Source organism: Abramis brama (assembly GCF_963993115.1).
Source record: "Abramis brama genome assembly, chromosome: 2".
NCBI classification, from domain to species: Eukaryota; Metazoa; Chordata; class Actinopteri; order Cypriniformes; family Leuciscidae; genus Abramis; species Abramis brama.
Window position 1 is genome coordinate 30,947,957 of NC_139964.1, and position 20,855 is coordinate 30,968,811.

The 20,855-nt window shown below is 35.6% G+C and overlaps 1 protein-coding gene across 1 annotated transcript in view; it reads right to left on the bottom strand.

Annotated features, from left to right (window-relative positions):
- Positions 1-20,855, bottom strand: part of sorcs3a (sortilin related VPS10 domain containing receptor 3a) — a 240,313-nt gene that overhangs the window by 150,165 nt on the left and 69,293 nt on the right. The window contains exon 2 of the mRNA XM_084096471.1: positions 4,815-4,882. Coding sequence (XP_083952597.1) covers positions 4,815-4,882 — 68 coding nt within the window. The remainder of the gene's footprint in view (positions 1-4,814; positions 4,883-20,855) is intronic.

A 20,855-nucleotide genomic window follows, 5' to 3' on the forward strand; every position in this document is an offset into this window, starting at 1 on the left:
GTTGTTGGTGCCAGACGGGCCGGTCTGAGTATTTCACAATCTGCTCAGTTACTGGGATTTTCACGCACAACCATTTCTAGGGTTTACAAAGAATGGTGTGAAAAGGGAAAAACATCCAGTATGCGGCAGTCCTGTGGGCGAAAATGCCTTGTTGATGCTAGAGGTCAGAGGAGAATGGGCCGACTGATTCAAGCTGATAGAAGAGCAACTTTGACTGAAATAACCACTCGTTACAACCGAGGTATGCAGCAAAGCATTTGTGAAGCCACAACACGCACAACCTTGAGGCGGATGGGCTACAACAGCAGAAGACCCCACCGGGTACCACTCATCTCCACTACAAATAGGAAAAAGAGGCTACAATTTGCACGAGCTCACCAAAATTGGACAGTTGAAGACTGGAAAAATGTTGCCTGGTCTGATGAGTCTCGATTTCTGTTGAGACATTCAGATGGTAGAGTCAGAATTTGGCGTAAACAGAATGAGAACATGGATCCATCATGCCTTGTTACCACTGTGAAGGCTGGTGGTGGTGGTGTAATGGTGTGGGGGATGTTTTCTTGGCACACTTTAGGCCCCTTAGTGCCAATTGGGCATTGTTTAAATGCCACGGCCTACCTGAGCATTGTTTCTGACCATGTCCATCCCTTTATGACCACCATGGCATGTACCCATCCTCTGATGGCTACTTCCAGCAGGATAATGCACCATGTCACAAAGCTCGAATCATTTCAAATTGGTTTCTTGAACATGACAATGAGTTCACTGTACTAAAATGGCCCCCACAGTCACCAGATCTCAACCCAATAGAGCATCTTTGGGATGTGGTGGAACGGGAGCTTCGTGCCCTGGATGTGCATCCCACAAATCTCCATCAATTGCAAGATGCTATCCTATCAATATGGGCCAACATTTCTAAAGAATGCTTTCAGCACCTTGTTGAATCAATGCCACGTAGAATTAAGGCAGTTCTGAAGGCGAAAGGGGGTCAAACACAGTATTAGTATGGTGTTCCTAATAATCCTTTAGGTGAGTGTATATACACAGTACAGGTCAAAAGTTTGGAAACAGGCACGTGCACACATAGACATCAAAGGGGGCTTGAGCACCTGCCCTTTTTATTCCTGGAGAGAAAGTGCCCTTTTTTCTGGGGTGCTTTTTTTCTATTTTTGAAAAATAATATATATTCCTGTTTGCGCACAGCTTCCCTGTCAAACAAATATATTTATTGAAGAATGGTATATCTAAATATCAGGTCCGTCCAAGTGATCTGAGGGCGCGCGCGCATCCTGGTGTGTGACGTGTACGCAGACTGGTGCATAGATATATACACTAGATGTCGCCTTGTCTACGGCAGGTCATTGGAACGAATGTCTTTAAGGTATCTAGTGTATATATCTATGCACCAGTCTGCGTACACGTCACACACCAGGATGCGCGCGCGCCCTCAGATCACTTGGACGTGTGCTGTGTATAAGAGCTATAAAAACGATATAAATACTGTTCGTTTTCTCACACAAACCGCTCGTTTCATGTCTTAGGCCATCAATGTGTACTTACGATGGGGAATTGTTTTAATTTGGACTCTGTGCATGCTCTTTGAGACCGTGACCATCAAGAGTCTTTCCCCCTGAAATTTAGAAATCTAAATTGGTGAATTTAGAAGAAATCTACAGATGCAAACAGATGGAGGATACACTCTAAAAAATGTAGTAAATCTGAGTAACTGCATCTGGTACACTAATACATAAAACTGAGTAGAAATAAGTTAACATTAAACATTAAAAATAACAATATTTATAAATTAACTTTTTATTTATGAGTGATTTAACCTTTTTTTTTATTTCCTCTAAACCTTTATAAAATAGTATTCCATACAACCACATACATGACATTGGCTTTTATTGAATTTTTACTCAATTATTTTGGTAAGTTTAATTCAAACAATCAAGTAAGATTTTCAGAGATTTTATTAAGTTAATAAAGTTAAATATTTCTGTAATATTTACTAAGCCACAGAATATTTTTTAGAGTGTAGTAGGTTTAAAACAAACTCCATCTAAATGTGGATTTTGAAGGTTTTATTTGATGATGATGATACAGTCCTCCCTCAAATGTGAAACTAAGTCCATGTCAGTCACCATCAGTTATTGTGTATGTGTGTGTGTGTACATGCATAAACATCTACAGGGACATGGCCCTTCAGAAGGTTGCCGCTGTAAGGGAGGAAGGAGAGACAACCAGGGAATGGAAGTAACAGATTTTATTTTGAAGTAGAAGACCTTTTTTTGTAATAATTGTATTAAATTGCTGTATTTTTGTATTTTGTTAATCATTTTTGCAGTGATTTTTTTCAGTAAAGTTAACAAAATAGCAGCAACAGCCCTCTTCAGTTTAGAGTGAATATTTGTGTTGATTTTAAAGTGTTATGCATTCTGATAACACCAAAATAATTAAAATGATGTAGTGCCTTGTGCAAAAATAAACAAATTATTAGTAAAACACGCCCCTCTGCTTGATGCAGTTATTTAGGTTATTCTAAATATATACTTGAAACTAGTAGCATCTTTTGAAAATGAAACAATTGCGTGAGTTTGAGGAAGATACAATTAATTAACTTTTTAAATTAATTTTTTAAAAAGGAAGTCAGAGTTGCGTTAATATATATACTTTTTTGTTTAAAAAAAGAAAAAAAAATACGTAATTATGAGAAGTGCCCTTTATTTCACTTGAGCCCCTGCCCCTCAAAATGTCTGTGCACGTCCCTGTTTGGAAACATTACTATTTTTAATGTTGTTGAAAGAAGTTTCTTCTGCTCATCAAGCCTGCATTTATTTGATCAAAAATACAGAAAAAAAAAAAAGTAATATTGTGATATATTATTGCAATTTAAAATAATTGGTTTTCAATTTATTATACTTTAAATTATCATTTATTTCTGTGATGCAAAGCTGAATTTTCAGGATCATTACTTCAGTCTATCACATGATCCTTTAGAAATCATTCTAATATGATGATTCATTATCAAAGTTGGAAACAGTTCTGCTGCTTAATATTTTTTCATAACCTGTGATACTTTTTTAGGATACTTTGATGAATAAAAAGTAAAAAAAAAATAAAAAAAAGTAAAAAAGAACCAATTTAAAAAAAAAATAGAAATCTTTTGTAACAACAATATACACTACTGGTCAGTAATTTGGGGTCAGTAATTTTTTTCTTTCTTTTTTTTGAAATAAATCAATACTTTTATTCAGCAAGGATGTGTTAAATTGACAAAAAGTGATAGTAAAGAAGATTTATATTATTAGAAAATATTTTTTTATTTTGAATAAATGCAGTTCTTTTTAACCTTTTATTCATCAAATATATTAGGCAGCAGAACTGTTTCCAACACTCATAATAAATCAGAATATTAGAATGATTTCTAAAGGATCATGTGATAGACTGGATGTCACATGTGACACTGAAGACTGGAGTAATGATGCTGAAAATTCAGCTTTGCATCACAGGAATAAATTATTTTTTAAAGTATATTCAAATAGAAAACTATTATTTTAAGTTGTAATAATATTTCACAATATTACTGTTTTTTTTCTGTATTTTTGATCAAATAAACGCAGCCTTGATAAGCATTAGAGACTTCTTTCAAAAATATTAAAAAAACGTAATGTTTCCAAACTTTTGACCTGTACTGTATATATACATATATATATAGTCGATCTCCGGATGCAACGTAACAGGGAGGAGAGTAAAAATGGAAAGCTCCTGAAGCTTAGTTCAATATAAATTCATGGATAATTTGTTGTTTTGTCATTAGTGAAAATCAATATTGACCTTGTATTTGAAAAAGGACAGTAACAGTAAATTGTTCTTTTTAGTAAACTCTGTGTACACAAACAATGTTCTCAATGCTCGAGTTCATGTGTAGAGCCCCTGGTGATACTTCGAGCAAAGTTTCATGTTGTGTCGAGCCGTCTTAGTGTTTTAAAAATAGCGATTTTGATGCTATCATAGTAGTGCCCCATTCACTCCCATTCAAAAGGCAATTTGACCGAAAACGAAAATACGGTCAAACTTAAAAGTGGCCTTTCCATCCTAATTATGCTTTTAAACGAAAGTTTGCCTCGGGTAGATTGACAAATAAGACCCTATAGGTTGCGTTTTGGCGTGAGTTACGCTTTAATCTGTTTTATTGTATATGCTTCCACAATGATTTATATCGCACAAAGAATGAAGCATCCTTGAATAAGAAAATCCATCCATATATTCTCAGAAAAGCCATTAACCTTGAAACCCTGCTGAAAAGAGCACTGCACTTGTCATCTCAAATCAGACGTCATCACAAATCGTCAGACTTAAGCACGGAGCTTCTCTCTGTCCAAATTGAAGTGTTCAGCTCGCCGTGTGAAAGATAAGGCTGCTCCTATTACTTGCAATTGAACAAAGCATCTAAAAACACCAATAAACGAGAATCTAACAGAGTCAATAAGGATTACGAAGGGATGACAAAATGAATTGAATTTACATTGTAGAGGACTTTTTTTTTTCTTCTTTTTTTTCAGCAAGAAATAGGCTTAGCTGAGCTACTTTCCAACTGAGGATATGAATGATTCAAACTAGTAATAAAATTAAATTAAATAAAAAATTAAATATCATGGGCTAATAACAAGTGCTCAAGATGGAATGGTTCCTGGAGTTATTACTGTCATCCCCTCACACACAACTCCCATACTCTAATGTAATGGAGAACGGATGAGATAAGATGGGAGGAGAGAGATGGGAGACAGAGGAAGAAATGGTATCTTTTAGCTCACCTCCATAGAGTGCTTTCTGTTACACTGCCAAGGTGAAAGTCATACAGCTTGGTGAGAATCAGAATCACCTGTGAAAAGAAAATCAAAAATACGATAAATCTATATGCACTGATTTCCTGACATATATTCATCACTCTTATTTCGTTCCATCACATTTATATTTACTGCTGGGTTTTTTTTCCTAAATTGTTATAACAGGAGACATATTGCCAGAGGCTAATAGCAGGACATGTACAGTAGCGAACAATTCAAGTTAACAATAATAGTGCTAGAGCTCTCAAGAGACAAAACTGAACTTTCATGATTCTCAGTACCATAAAAAAAACTCACTACTTGTTTGAATATCAATAGAAACATTAATTACATTCAAGCAATGGCATGAAGCCTTCAATTATTTCAGTTTACAGTCAGTAATAAAGAAGAAAGTAATTTCTCAAGACTTTGACCTTTCTAATGTTGTAGTTGTAGTTTGTCATGATTAAAAAAATACTTATAACTTTACTTATGTAGTACACACACACACGCACACACACTACTTTTAGTGGGTTCGCACGCGTATGCGAACCTAATGATGTCCATATTTGTCCTGTCTGTTTACATTCACTTATATTCACACAAGACAAACTAACTATGTTTACATCAAAACAGTGCCAAGTGTGACCTTTTTCACTATCAACTTAGCTGTTTAGAAGCACAGGTGGATGCTCATTTTCCAAAAGCCCCTTCAATTGTTTCTTTTCCTGACCGTCGCATTGTTGTGTTTACTTCTCTTTTGTGTCAACAGGCGAGACTCAATCAGGCTTCAAGGCTTTAATCTGGGCGGGATTGAGCTTGATAGTTCTCAACCCTGACCTTGGGCTCTATGATCTGTGAGAGCTTTTAGCCTCAGGGTCAGTGAGAAGACAGCGGGAGCTGAACTAGCCATCCAGAACGCCAAACACTCATGCATGCACCCGTACCACACGTTCACAACACTGGCCCCATGAAACGCCTCGACATACTTCACTGCGCACACCACTGAAAATGATAAAGGCTTAAAAATGTGTTTTCTCTGTGGTTTCCTTCACTTTATGGTGGCACAGTATTGTGGGGTAAGATGTGTCGCCCACTTAATCTAGCAAATACACAATCACATGCTGCCTGGACCAGGCCTAAAACTAACAGGGTATAGTTAACTAAAAATATGACTACTTATGTTACTTGAAATAAAATAAATGTTTACGGAAATAAAAAAATTTAAAAAATTAAAACTTCTCTTCTCTTCTCATTTGCATTTAGTTTAAAAACACTGTATATAGACATATTAAAAAGATAATAAAATCACAAAAACACACTAAATAACAAAAATTACAATAAAAAATATTAATAAAAACCATAATTGTATCTCAATGAAACAAAAATAACACGGAAAACCACACAACACACAGCCTTTTGACTTAGTTTTATATTTTAATTTATTTATTTTCTATGCTTATTAAATGTATAAAAATAAAATACATATTTTATTTTGCATTTTATTCTTATATTTTAATTAGTGTATTTTTATACTGATTAAATATATAACATAAAGTAAATATAAGCAAATCATTTGCCAGCAGACATTCTCTATAGAGAAACAACTTGAAGTAAAAAGTGGCACAGCTTACTCCACTCTTCACTATACACAACCCTTTTGAATTTGAACAAATAAGCTGATAGCATGGAAAATATGTTTACAGCTGTTACTTTAACTTATACAAAGTAAAAAACTATAAGCAAATCTCTAAAATGATTTCCAAAATGAATTTAGCATGTTCACGCACCTTAACACAGTCAAATGTTGGACTGACTTCCACCATGACTTAATTACATTTGAAACCAAAAGAACATACATGAACATAGGCAACAGACAGTTATATAATTAATAAATGGCTCAGTGCTTATACATTTGCCTAACATACGCGGAAGACAGCAACTGACAAAGGGCAGCCATGATTATAAGTCACAGTTGCAACACATGGTCCCTCACGTTGACATTTTACATAATTACAGCCATTTCCTTATGTCAGACGCTGCTGTGTTTCCTGTTCAGGTCTAGGCAAGTTTGAGATTATGGGTTTCATTTGCATATTCATATTCATTTTCCTGTGATAGCTTTGCTTAGTGTAAAACAGGCCTCTTCCCTGAAGCAGGGCGACAAACAAGCTGTCACTTTGACTCATGTTGGTAGTAGCGACTACTCCGTGTCTGTTTCAGCAGATAAAAGTCAGGAAACGTGAAAAACATGTTGGCGAGGGGGAAAAAACTGTTCAAACCCTTCTTCCTCAAAGAAAGAGTCTACTGTACGACCAAGTGGCTAAAGCAAAAAAAAAAAAAGGCCAGCCGTGCTGCATGCCTAATCGAGCGATGCTGATATTTGTAAAAAAAAAAAAAAAATTGTGTTTAGACTCATGGAGAACAGATGGTTCAAACCAAAAAAGATCAGTCTAACCAAGTCAATCTTACAGGAAAATGAACATATTTTATGACGTGGTGATTTCGTATAAACTCACATGATGTGAATCGTACAAAAAATGATGATTTATAGAAAAAAAGTAAGCATGTATTCCCCTAACCCCACCTCAAACCTTACCGCCACTGGGGTGGAAGCAGATCATACGAAAATGTGTATACAAGATTGTACGAATTAATAAACCAGTGCTTGACATTAACTTTTTTGTTCACCAGCCACTGTGTTTTCCAAATGCCACTTAGCATTTTCAATGGCCACAATTTTGACATCGATATCATGGGGGAAAACTGCCACATAGATATTTTTACGCACTTTGGGTGTGAGCACAAAATATGTGGGAATGAGTAAAATTATGAGCAAAAAGTACAATCCAACACTGAAATTCAAGCCCTGTAACATCAACAATATTCATCGGGTGAATGAAACGAGTGAGTGAGGGGAGGCGGGTTTGTGTGTCAGTTCACTGTCAGAGAGATGAGAGAGCGAGAAAGCGAGAAAGCGTAGCTAGTATTCTGCGGCAGTGTATTGGAAGTGTTTCAGATGATTCACTATCAAAATATAATTTTGACAACACTATATTGCACTTAGTTTAGAATTCCAGATGCCTTTTTAAAAAACTACAATTGGAAAATGTATATATTACATTTAAAATTCAACTAGCCAAAGTGGCTAGTAGGAGTGACTGCGTTACACGATACTGCTGAAATCCACCCGCATTTGGAGATTGGGTTGGTCCAGAGCAGAGAGGGGCAAGCCATTTAAATAAGAAGAGAAACAAATAATGGGAAGTCTTGTCCGAGCTAGAAGAATCACAACCTCTGAACTCTTTACTCCCGCTTAATTCTCATGTTCTGTTCAGAGACCCAGGGCCATTTTAATAGAGAGTAAAATTATACAATTTAAAGAGAAAAAAAATCCTCTGAAAATATAGACCTGATCTAGAAATAGAGAGAGAGGCACGTTTTACAGAGAGGCACGTTTTACAAGCACTTTAATTACTATATTATATTTATAATAATAAAGTTTTAAAAAACTTGCATTGCAGATACAGAGAAACTCACTGATGTATTTGGAGTGGATGGAAGCCACACAGAAGCAAAAATAGCATAGCAATATAAGGTAAGAAAGAAAGAAAGAAAGAAAGAAAGAAAGAAAGAAAGAAAGAAAGAAAGAAAGAAAGAAAGAAAGAAAGAAAGAAAAGACTTATACAGGTGTGTGTGTGTGTGTGTGTGTGTGTGTGTGTGTGTGTGTGTGTGTGTGTGTGTGTGTGTGTGTGTGTGTGTGTGTGTGTGCGTGTGCGTATGTGTGTGTGTGTGACACAGAGGGATTTCTTGTTGGCCCTAAGGGTTTCTATTGTTTATTGTATGAAAGCCTCAGCTGCAGTGGCATTTTACACAAACACAGTGTGGAGGCTCCAACTTCTTGATGCCATTCTGCATTGTTCTTTCCTGCAGATCAGCAGAACTCTTGCTGACAAATAAAGCATGGATCCACCTCTGATTACTGGTGCTCGGCATAATACACAATAAACCACTGCAAAACAAGCAGAAATGAAGCTCCAAACGTAGCTTTGGGAGGACCCTAATCACTCAGTCCTGTCAATCATCATTTTAGGCGTCCCAGTGGCAATTCTGCCAGTATCCCTTTTTCTCCATTCTGTCAACTGATGGAGTTTGGGTTCCTTGCCACCTCATGGCTCAATAACCTCATGGCTTGCTTAGTTGGGGACACTTAATATTCAGCAATATTATTTTATTATATTATATTATATTATATTATATTATATTATATTATATTATATTATATTATATTATTCACTATTGATGACATCACTGTTTACAAAGATGATGATGACATCACTGTTCTCTGCAGTTTTCCGCAAAACTGATTTAAAGGGGAAATTAACTAATTTAATAATTGAAAAGAACTGAATCGACACTGAACTTCAGCTATAACTTCAGCTGAACAATGACACTATTTTTCTTTTAGAGCTGCTGTACAGTCAAAATGAACTGTTTGCATAATTGAATTATTCTCCTGTTATCACTGTAAAAATACTGTAAAAAACACTGTATAAATCGCTATATAAATAAAGGTAAGGTGACTTGACAGCTTAATGGATATGTTTTTTCTTTCTTTTTTTCAATTAACTTGATTCAATTAAGGAAAAATGTACATGCAATTAGTTTAGGTCAGTACAACAAAAATACAACAAGTTAATTTAAATAAATAATGTTTTGTTGAACCAACTTAATTTTAAAATAAAGTTATTAAAGTTCATGTTTCTGTTCACCACAAGATTCAAAAACATCACAGAAACTCTTCTAAACATCACTGAGCATTGAGCATACAATCATTAGGCTAACATCTACTTAACAAGTTTAAGTGGACTGAATAAAATAAAATAATTTCTGATAAAACATTAAAAAATTGTGTTGCATCAGCTCATTTTAACAAAGTAATTTGAGCAAGCAGTAAAAGTATATATTTTTAATGTTTAATTATTGTGTAGTTATCATCATCCATTATTAAATTCATTCATTCATCCATATCCATATCCATATCCTTTATACATTTTTATTCTCTGTAGCAGTGCTGGAGCTGATATGAATAAATATAGCCTACTTGTGCATTTAATATATAGAATATTTAATAATTTCAGTATACATTTTTTTTTTTTTTTTTTTTTTTACCAAATCTTACAGCCCAAGTCAGAAGCCTCAGCAGAAAAGGAAATATTTGCAAGCTATGTTCAGCCACTGATAAATCGGTTTTGAGGATTTCATTAGATTTACGTTTTGTGCAAAAACCATAATCCATTTAGCTTTCAGACTGTTGGTTTCAATCATTGAGGCTCAGAGTCCCATTCATGAGCTCACCCACAAGTTAATTTGTTTATTTAGTCACATGATTACTGTGTGTACTAGTAAAAAGATGATGGAAGTAGACACTACTCATTCACTGATGCTGCTCTCCGCAAAACCCCAATTGACCTGCAATTAATCAAAGAAATGTCAATTATCCATGACTTGGATTATCATCGTTGGACTTTAATTAAAGCAACTGCGACAAACAGAAATATTATTAGCATAACTAAATGTTCCATGCTCACAAAGACCAATTTAAAGTGTCAAACTCAATTTCGAAGTGACGCGGTTTGCCCCACTACTAATGAAGGGACTAATGGCTTCTTTAGAAAAACGCCTCTGTCTCTCCTAAACTCTCTCTCCATCCCTTTTGAAGCATCTTGAATCCTTTTATCGCCTGTTAGCTGGAGGCTACTGCAGGGTCAACTACATGCTGACCCGTGTGGCCATAATTTAACTATTGCATTTTAAGCAGGAGAGTGTGAGGCCTGTTTATGAATCTGTTGATTTTTAATCAGCCACTGAAGTCAAAAAGCTCAGCCAAGATTTTTAGGAATCAACTGTTCAACTCGTCAACACAAGATGTTTTTAACAAACACACCTGCAGTTAATGATGGCTGACAGACAAATGTTTGAAAATGTCATCGCTGCCTTTTGGCTGACACTTTTACAATGTTCAGCGAGACATAACGGACGCTGAACAGATTGTGTGTTCCTCTGCGGCAGAAGGCAGATTTAATGTTTCAGCGCCACATCATGTCAAAACTGCATTGCAGGTGGGGACTGAAATACTCCCTATGGATTAGAGCAAAGCATGGTGAATGCGCTTGATGCGTCAACATGTTTGATTTAGATGTTGCAACATGAGTAGAGGACATATCTATCTATCTATCTATCTATCTATCTATCTATCTATCTATCTATCTATCTATCTATCTATCTATCTATCTATCTATCTATCTATCTATCTATCTATCTATCTATCTATCTATCATCCATCCATACATCCATCCATCCATCCATCCATGTCTATCTGTCTCTGTCTATACATAGAAGGTCTCAATCCATTCTCTTGACAAACATTGTTTTTCTAGTTAAACTATCCATCCATACATACATCCATACATCTATATCCTCTTGACAGACTTTGTTTGTCTAGTTAAAAATTAGTCTGAATTTCTGAATTTCAATTTAGTTCAACTTCATTATATTCAAATCTAAACTGCAATTTTTCATCCTGTTTGCTGTTCAAATTCAAAATGGATTCTCAATTGAATTCTCAATGTCACAGCCCCTGCTTGTTACATACCTGCAATATGTACATGGCCCAGTACTTTTTGGTTGATTTATATTGAAAAGATACAATTGCCTGAATCACATTGGTGAAACAATTCCAGTAGGGGTTCAATCTTCAGCTGGCTGGCAGGAGCCGCCACTGGCATGTCACGTGACCTGTGGCTGGCTGGCAGCTGTGAGCAATCCCAGTGAAGTATGCCACTGCTAGTCTGGTACATCCTCCACAAACTAGCACTGCAAGATGGGAAATTGCAAAGCGAAAATTGCATTCAGCTTTAATATTTTTTAGGCGTGTTTGTGTCGTTACCTGATTTGCATAATTCCTTAACAGGCACTGAAGCAACAAAGACATTGCATGGAAATAAATTACACTATATGTGGGAGCAATTCATTCTTAGTGGATTCCTCCCTTAGTGTTCGCAAATATCCAGAAAGAGAGATAGGTCAGCCTCCTCCGGGTATTGGCATTATGACGTATAGAACAAACATGTCAACATTTAGATGTAGTACCAGAGTAATGCCATATAACTCAATTAAATGGCGAGAGAAAATAATCCATACAGTGACATGTGACATGCACTGATGCTAGATTGCTATTCATAACATAGTGTAGTTGTGTCAGTATGGCTGTTAACAAAATGAGAAGGATTTCTCATTAAAATGAACATGGAACACCATGAGCTGTCTCTCTCTCTCACACACATAATCTGTCTCTCTCTCAATGTATTTTATGGCATTTACTGCCTCGTAACTCAGTGAGGAATCCAACTCCTGCCAGCTTGTGTCATTTCACACAACCTTAAAATGAAACATAGACATCTATTTTAAATGAGTCAAATCTAAATATGTCATTATTAGGGCTGTGAAACGATTAATCGCATCCAAAATAAAAGTTTGTGTTCACATAATATATGTGTGTGTACTGTGCATAATTATTTTGTATATATAAATACACACACATGCATGTATAAGATTATTTTTTTTTTATACATAAAATATTTATATTTATATATAATACAAATTATATATACAGTATATTTAAGCAAATATTTCTTAAATATATACATGCATGTGTGTGTATTTATATATACAAAATAATTATGCACAGTACACACTCATTATGTGAACACAAACTTTTATTTTGGATGTGATTAATCACGATTAATCATTTCACAGCCCTAGTCATTATACAGAACACGGTTGGAGTAAAGACACCAAATGATTTTCCTTTTTTCTTCTCACTTTTTTTATTAGAAGAGAAAATGAAAGTGGATGTCTCACGAAACACACACACACACACACACACACACACACACACACACAAACACAAAACACATACTTAACTTAATGAATTCATGAGTAAATGCATGGTATATTATAGACTTATAGGGTCCTATTATAACAATATAAGCGCATGATCTAAAAGGGTTGTCTCTATTCTCTTATTCTCTTGTCTCTATATCTCTATTGTCTCTATTCTCTAGCCTGCGTAGGGATGAAAATAGCACACAATCTTATTATATTGATGGCTATTCAAAATTAGAGAAGTATTCTGATAATATAACTTTATAGGGTTCAGAGGCAGCCGGACCCAATATCAATAACACGTATAGAATACCAAGGCCATCATCACAATATTGTCTTCCAGAAGACACATGCACCACTACATAAGCATTACCTCCACACAGTTAATTAACACGTTAACTGTCCATTAGCCGCTAATCAGAGCAACAGGCCATGCTAAAACAGAAATGTGAGTTTGCTGCCCTGTGACAGTTTGACTGGAGGGCTACTATCACAGTCTAATTAAGTTACTGCAGTTCACTGCCATGAGCAGTCACAGGGTATTCTGGGGGAAAGTGTTGGAGTGGGTGCTGTTCTCATTGCTCAGATCTTTTTGTCATTCAATTTAAGAGAAAACGCACAGACGTTCCTAGATCACCACAAAAATATGTCACAACAGAGAGGAACTACACGTAGCTTGGGGTATTCATAATTAAAATCAGTGAAAGTGTGATGAATCCCCATTAGAATGAAACAGGGAGAGCTTATCTGTGAAAATTTGAATTAAGCAATGGACTTCAGCCCATCTGTTAAGCATGTGACTAGACGTAACTTTAGTCTTTTAATAAGTGGTAATCCGATTCTACTTTGTGATGAGAGAAATGCCAAAACTGATCTAAAGGAAGTTGTTGAAAGTTTACTTCTACCTGCATGCGGTGTTATGAAAGCTACCTTGAAACTGTCACTGCAGAAAAAAGTTCCACCTACACTGTCAAAAAAATGATATGATCAATAAGTTATGACAACATATGTTTTACATTGCTGTAACTCATCAAAATAAGTTAAGGACTTTTCAACTCTTTTATAAGTTATACAAGATTCAACTCATTTTTTAAAAGTCAGTTTAATGTAATTTAAGTTGAATTGACTTAAACATCCAAGTGTAACGGTTGCTCTGTCGATGAAGGCACGAAGACGAAGATGAAAGATTCCCAAGATCATTTAATAATATTCCACAAGGTAATACAGACAGCTAGTGCAGACACAACCAAACACATACGAGACCGGACAATGAACATCAGACAAGCAGAAACTTAAGTAGTACAGATAACGAGGTGCTAATCAAACAGTTAAACTGTGAGTTAAACTAACTCATAATGATGAGTGACCATGGAGATGGGATACATGTGGTGAAAAACTAAAAGTCCAAACTAATAGAACTGTGACACAAAGTTTATTGTATCTTTTTTTTTTTTTTTTATTCAGTTACTATGCGAGTACACACACAAAAAAAAATCATGGACATGATTCGAAAAGATTAAATGGTCCTGAAAAAAAAAACAAAAAAACACTTGTGCTCCTCCTGAACAAAAATGCGCAGTATCCTCACAATGTTCCTTTTTAGAAAGAAATGGTATCTGCAAGGATTTCCAGTCAGGATTTAGACCGTACCATAGTACTGAGACAGCTCTCATTAGAGTTACAAATGATTTGCTCTTATCATCCGATCATGGTTGTATCTCTCTATTAGTGTTACTTGATCTTAGTGCTGCATTTGATACCATTGACCACAACATTATTTTAAATAGACTCGAAAATTATGTTGGCATTAGTGGAATTGCATTAACATGGTTTAAATCATACTTATCTGACCGTTATCAGTTTGTAGCAGAAAATGTAGAAATATCGGTAACACTTTACAATAAGGTTCATTAGTTAACTACATTAGTTAACATGAACTAATAATGAACTGGACTTATACAGCATTTGTTCATCTTTGTTAATGTTAATTTCAACATTTACTAATACTTTATTAAAATCTTGTTAACATTAGGTAATGCACTGTGAACTAACATGAACAAACAATGAACAGCTTTATTTTGATTAACTAACATTAACAAAGATTAACAAAAACAGTAGTAAATGTATTGCTCATTGTTAGTTCATGTTAGTTAATACATTTACTAATGTTTAATAAAGGAACCTTATTGTAAAGTGTTACCGAAATATCTTATCGATCACAAGTTCAGTATGGAGTACCACAAGGCTCAGTACTAGGACCATTGCTGTTCACTCTGTACATGCTACCCTTGGGAGATATCATATGGAAGCATGGGATTAGTTTTCACTGTTATGCCGATAATACTCAGATCTATATCTCTTCGTGCCCCGACGAAACTAGCCAATTCAAGAAATGAACGGAATGCATTGCTGATATAAAAATTTGGATGACTAGTAATTTCCTATTACTTAATTCTGAAAAAAACAGAGTTTCTAATGATTGGACCAAAAACCTCCGCACATACTAACCTAGAATACTGTCTAACAATTGATGGCTGCTCTGTCAAGTCTTCGTCGTCCGTTAGGACCCTGGGTGTGCTCTTTGATACCAATCTTTCATTTGAAAGACACATTTTTAGCATCTGTAAAACTGTATTCTTCCACCTTAAAAATATATCTAAATTACGACATATGCTTTCAATGAAAAATGCAGAACAGTTAGTTCATGCGTTCATGACCTCAAGGCTTGATTATTGTAATGGTATTATGGGTGGTTGCCCTGCACGCATAATAAACAAACTACAGCTGGTCCAAAATGCAGCAGCTAGAGTTCTTACAAGAACCAGGAAGTATGACCATATTAGCCTGGTTCTGTCAATACTGCATTGGCTCCCTATTAAACATCGTATAAATGTTTAAATATTGCTGACAAAGTACTAAATGGTTTAGCTCCCCAGTACTTGAGCGAGCTCTTAACGCATTATAGTCCTTCTTTATAGTCCATTATAGTCCATAATAGGAAAACTATTGCGATCTCAAAACTCTGGTCAGTTCATAATACCTAGAATATCAAAATAGACTGTTGGCGGTAGATCCTTTTCCTATTTAGCACCTAAACTCTGGAACAGTCTTCCTAACATTGTTATTCCCTCTGCCGGAAGCTAGTTATTTTAGTCTATAAAGTTTTAAATATGGATACTTTTCTTACACGAACGCATCGCTTCACTTCACAAGGCATTTATTAATCCCCCAGAGCTGCGTGGAGCACTTTTATCATGAATAGATGCACTTTTATGTACTTCAAAACATAAACTGCCATTCACTGCCATTATAAAGCTTGGAAGAGCCAGGACATTTTTTAATATAACTCCGACTGTATTCGTCTGAAAGAAGGATGCCGTATAAACCTAGGATGGCTTGAGGGTGAGTAAATCATGGGGTAATTTTCATTTTTGGGTGAACTATCCCTTTAAGTTAGTAATAGTTACTCCTCAACACTGATCACACGAGTGGATATAAAGTAGTAGCAAAATAAGCACTTTATTGAATAATAATGTGCACTTTCATTTTAATCAAATGCTTTTTGCTTTGAAATCTATTCCCCATCAGAGCCTAAGGGATGGTAATTATAAAGTACATCTAATGTCAGGGTTTCATCTTTACAAACATCTTTACCCTAAAGTGGTTCCGATGCTTATGCACGTCTTTACTTTTCATCAAACAACGTAATTAAACACTTCAATCATACTAATGGCTGCCATTGATTCCCATTATCTGTCATGTATATCAACAACACAGATTTATACGTAATAGGCATCGCTGACTACACTTCTTTCCCACTTCAGTTCTTTAAGGAGCACGTTACCATGGCAACAAGGCCCCCCACAAAAATCAGTTTTTGCTCTTTAAGACTGGCTGACAACCACCAGGCATCCATTTTGTGCATAGGAACACGTTTTTTTTATTATTTTTTTCATGCATTTGGATGCAAGTACAAACAGAAAGCAAAAAAGTAAACAGAAAATGTTACGGTCAAATGACCTCGGTAAACCTGCAAAGTGTTTGCATCCTAAACTGTCACCTTAGATATGATCAACTCCTCTGAGGGTTTATTTGCTCAAATATTCTGTTAGAAAATCACTGACATGACTGCTTTGAGTCTTTCCTTGGAGAAAAATAAAGAGATAGAGGACAGAAAAAGCAGACACTTGCTTTAGTGCAGATCTATTGTATTCATGAACCTACGAGCTTGTTGACAACCCCTGCAAAAAGGGAAAAATAAACTTTAAAATGATGCACAGACTAGTGTTTCCTCTCCCTCGTACACCCACTTCCCTTTTCCCAGGGTGCATCTGCTTCTCCCTGGCCGCCTCTCCAACAAGTCAAGTGAATCAAACACTATTTGACTGCCTGGAGTACAAGCATCCATCCATCCATCCATCCATCCATCCATCCATCCATCTATCTATCTATCTACCTACCTGTCTATCTGTCTATCTGTCTCTGATATTTATAAGGTTTTACATTTTACTTTTGAACAATCCAATGATTTTATTAATTCTTTACCATTTTTACGTCATTTTCATCATCAGGAGGGTCACAATGTTTGTGTCCCCGCAGACAGTGTGTGTACAACAGCGCATGTGTGAATTGTCTTGAATGCTTGAAAATATAGTCCACTAAATAGTGCGCACACGCCCAACGTGTCTTTCCACGCTCACAGCCACAGGAGTGGAACACAGAAAATGAAGTATAATACCCTTAACCCTAACATAAAGTAGTATTTTATCTAATTATAGGTAAATAGTGACCTGAATTTGGGTCTGTCCAGATCCCTTTTCACTTATATGTAACAGATCTTCCAGTACATTTGGAACGACATAAAGTTGAGTAAATGATGACAGAATTTTAATTTGCTGGGAACTAAAGCTTTAATTACAGAAATATTATTATATGATATCAATCAAATTATGATGTGTGTATATTGCACATAATGCACACAATACACACATCTTTGATTGAATAAATATTAATTTGCTCACTGCTGGAAAAAAAAAAAACAGTTGTGAATTGTGGAATAACCAGTGGCTTTGTATTGAGATCACACTATAAATTAGTTTAATAGTTCCATGACCTTATCAGTTGAACCACAGCCATGATTAAACACTCATCAAGAAACACAAACACTCATCTCTCAAGCAGAAACCTCACGTTCCTTCACTCAAATCCCTTTACCCTTCAGATGGAATCAAGGCAATTAGCTTGGCTAGGTCCTTGCTTTTTTATTCTTATCTTTCAAGCAATTATCTACTTTTCCCCAAAGAAGCGAGGCATCACTTTAGGTTCTCCATGTGTCACACATGCAAACATGAACCATTCACACACACTCAGACAGCATGTCTTCTTGATTAACGCCTTGCTACATCCTTTAGTCTTAATTATGTGTCTCTTTTTTCACACTGAGCTCCTGCCAGCTAATGGGAAACATTTTACCTCAAAGGAAGCGAAGGGGGTAAAAAACACATAGACGTTTGAGAAATTGAGACAAGTAACTAATAGCGTAACCTTACGTCCACGCATCAATCAGATGAAATTAGAAAGGGAATATGTTGTCTGTTTTACAGCTGTGAGATATGACTTCTGCCCAGTAGGTGTTACCACGGAGACTGTTTGCTGTCATCCATCATGAAGTGAATCCTTGAGGATTATGGGATATTACCTGATGTGCGATGCACGGCAACTTAGCAAAGCGCCGACTGTCAAGGACAGCGTGATGTGAGAGCTAAATGATGATGTTCTTCCAGGGTATGTGACTAATGGTTGCATTACTCAATGCAAAAACTTTGGACAATTAGCACTAGTTTAAAAAAAAAATAGCAATCTTCATTATCATGTACTGTATGGAGTCAAATTTGTGGTTGTCCTTCCATGAAAACTAGGAAGAGTTATAATGGTTAACTAAAACTTGGATGGATGAATGGATGGATGGATGGATAGATGGATGGATGGATGGATGACTTGAAACTTAAAATTAACAGAAATAACCTACAATATAAAACTGTAAAAAATAAAAAAATAAAATAGATAAAAATAAAATATTTAGTTGCCAAGGCAAAATGTCTTATTATCATTTAGAATAACCTGATGTAGTAAAATAACAAACTAAGTCAAATATAAACAAAAACTGTATAGACATATTTAAAAAGAACAGCAAATAATAACAATGGCAAATTAAAATGAAAATATACAAATAAAAAATTGTTTAAAATATTAATAAACTATTATAATGTTAATTTAATGAAATTAAAATATTGATCCAAATAGGATTATATATATATCCACACACCCACACACACACACACATACACACACATATATATATATATATATATATATATTAGTTATTCATATTTGCATCATTTTAATTTTCATTAAAATACCATTATAATACACACACAATTATTTATTTATTTATTTTTTGCATATTTAGACCATATAACAAAGGGTTTTTGTAACGATTCATTTTTGTTCATTAAGTCCACAATATTATAATTCTATGAAAAATGGTCAGAATATCCCCAAGTGGAGTGTAACGAATTAACCTCTACTAAAATCCAACAAAAAGTGGGAAAAGAGAGAGTGAAATTACTCATGTGGAAGGAACAAATGTAAAACACAATGACTCAACTCTTCACATGAGGTTAGACTTCCTAAACAAATCTTCTCTCCTCAGAGCAAATGTAGGAAAAACAGGTTCACCGTGCTTTGTCTGCCGTGATTCAGCCTGACATGCACAGAGAGCCCTTGCAAGGCCCGTACCTGTGAGTCACTGCTTCAGCTCCAGTGCACTGAACTTTACCCCTCGGACTCGACCGCAGAAGCACACAACATTACACGAGAAGCAAAGTCAACGAATAACCCAATAGGTACTATGAGTTGATGACCCAGAAACTATTTAAATAACTTAGACAACTGGAAAGAATATGCTTCTCATTACACACACACACACACACACACACACACACACACACATAAAGAAATAGATTCAGTATATATAAAGTATAGAAAGAAAGAAAAAGAGAAAGAAATCTGTGTGAAAACCAAGGCGCATAAAAGAGCTTAAAGGGCTCTAATCCATTTAGAATACAATGTTCCTTTGGGTTATTTTGTTAAAACCAATTAGCACTGGAAAGGTCAAAGGCTTAGATGGGAGAAAAAAAAACATCAAAGTAGATTGGTCCTTAGTTTAAATTTGACCAACAGAGCTGATGCTTTGCAATTCAATTGTGCATGTTAATAAGAGCACTTGAATTTAAGAGGAAGGAGGAAATGAGTGCAGAGAGAGGGGGAGAGAGAGAAAGAGAGAGAGAGAGAGAGAGAGAGAGAGAGAGAGGCAAGAGGAAGAGAGAGAGAGAGTTCAGTGGGTACGCACTATGGCGCTGGCCTTTTTCTGGAGCTCTCAAGTGCGCACATTATCAGGTGGGTGTTTACCACAAGAACACTTCTGTGCTTGTGTGGGAGCCCAAAACAATAAAAGCCATCATCCAGGAGACCAACCTCTCTGCATATTTTAGCTGAACATTCAACATGGTCCACCTGACAGATTTATAAATGACCATAATCATCTATCAAAGGATGCTTTTTGTCCAAAGAGACTTACAATCCTGTAATTGAAAGGTCAGTCCACATGTCACCTGGGGTTAAGTGCTTTGCACAAGGGCACAGCGGTAATGTGCCAATGGAAGACATTAACACTCAAGTCAGTGTTTTTTATCTTTTTATGTCGCTAATATCTCAACAGGGTTGAAAGCAGGTTCCAAATTTAATGTCTAGCTAATATAAAAGCAATGCAGGTGCTCACTGGTGCTAGTAAATCACTGAAATCAAGAATTACATTGCTAGTGAAAAATTTGGACACAGCTGGAAACGTTTTTGTCTTGGAAACAGGTCTTAAAAGCCTTTTGATACAAAGGTTTGTTGATCTAAAAGGGCTAGAAAAGCAGCCAACAATGAACATGCAGCCGGTAGGCTATACATGGAAACTACTTCAGTGCTGATTTAAAATTAAATTAAATTAAATTTTAAAATTTAAAAATACATTTA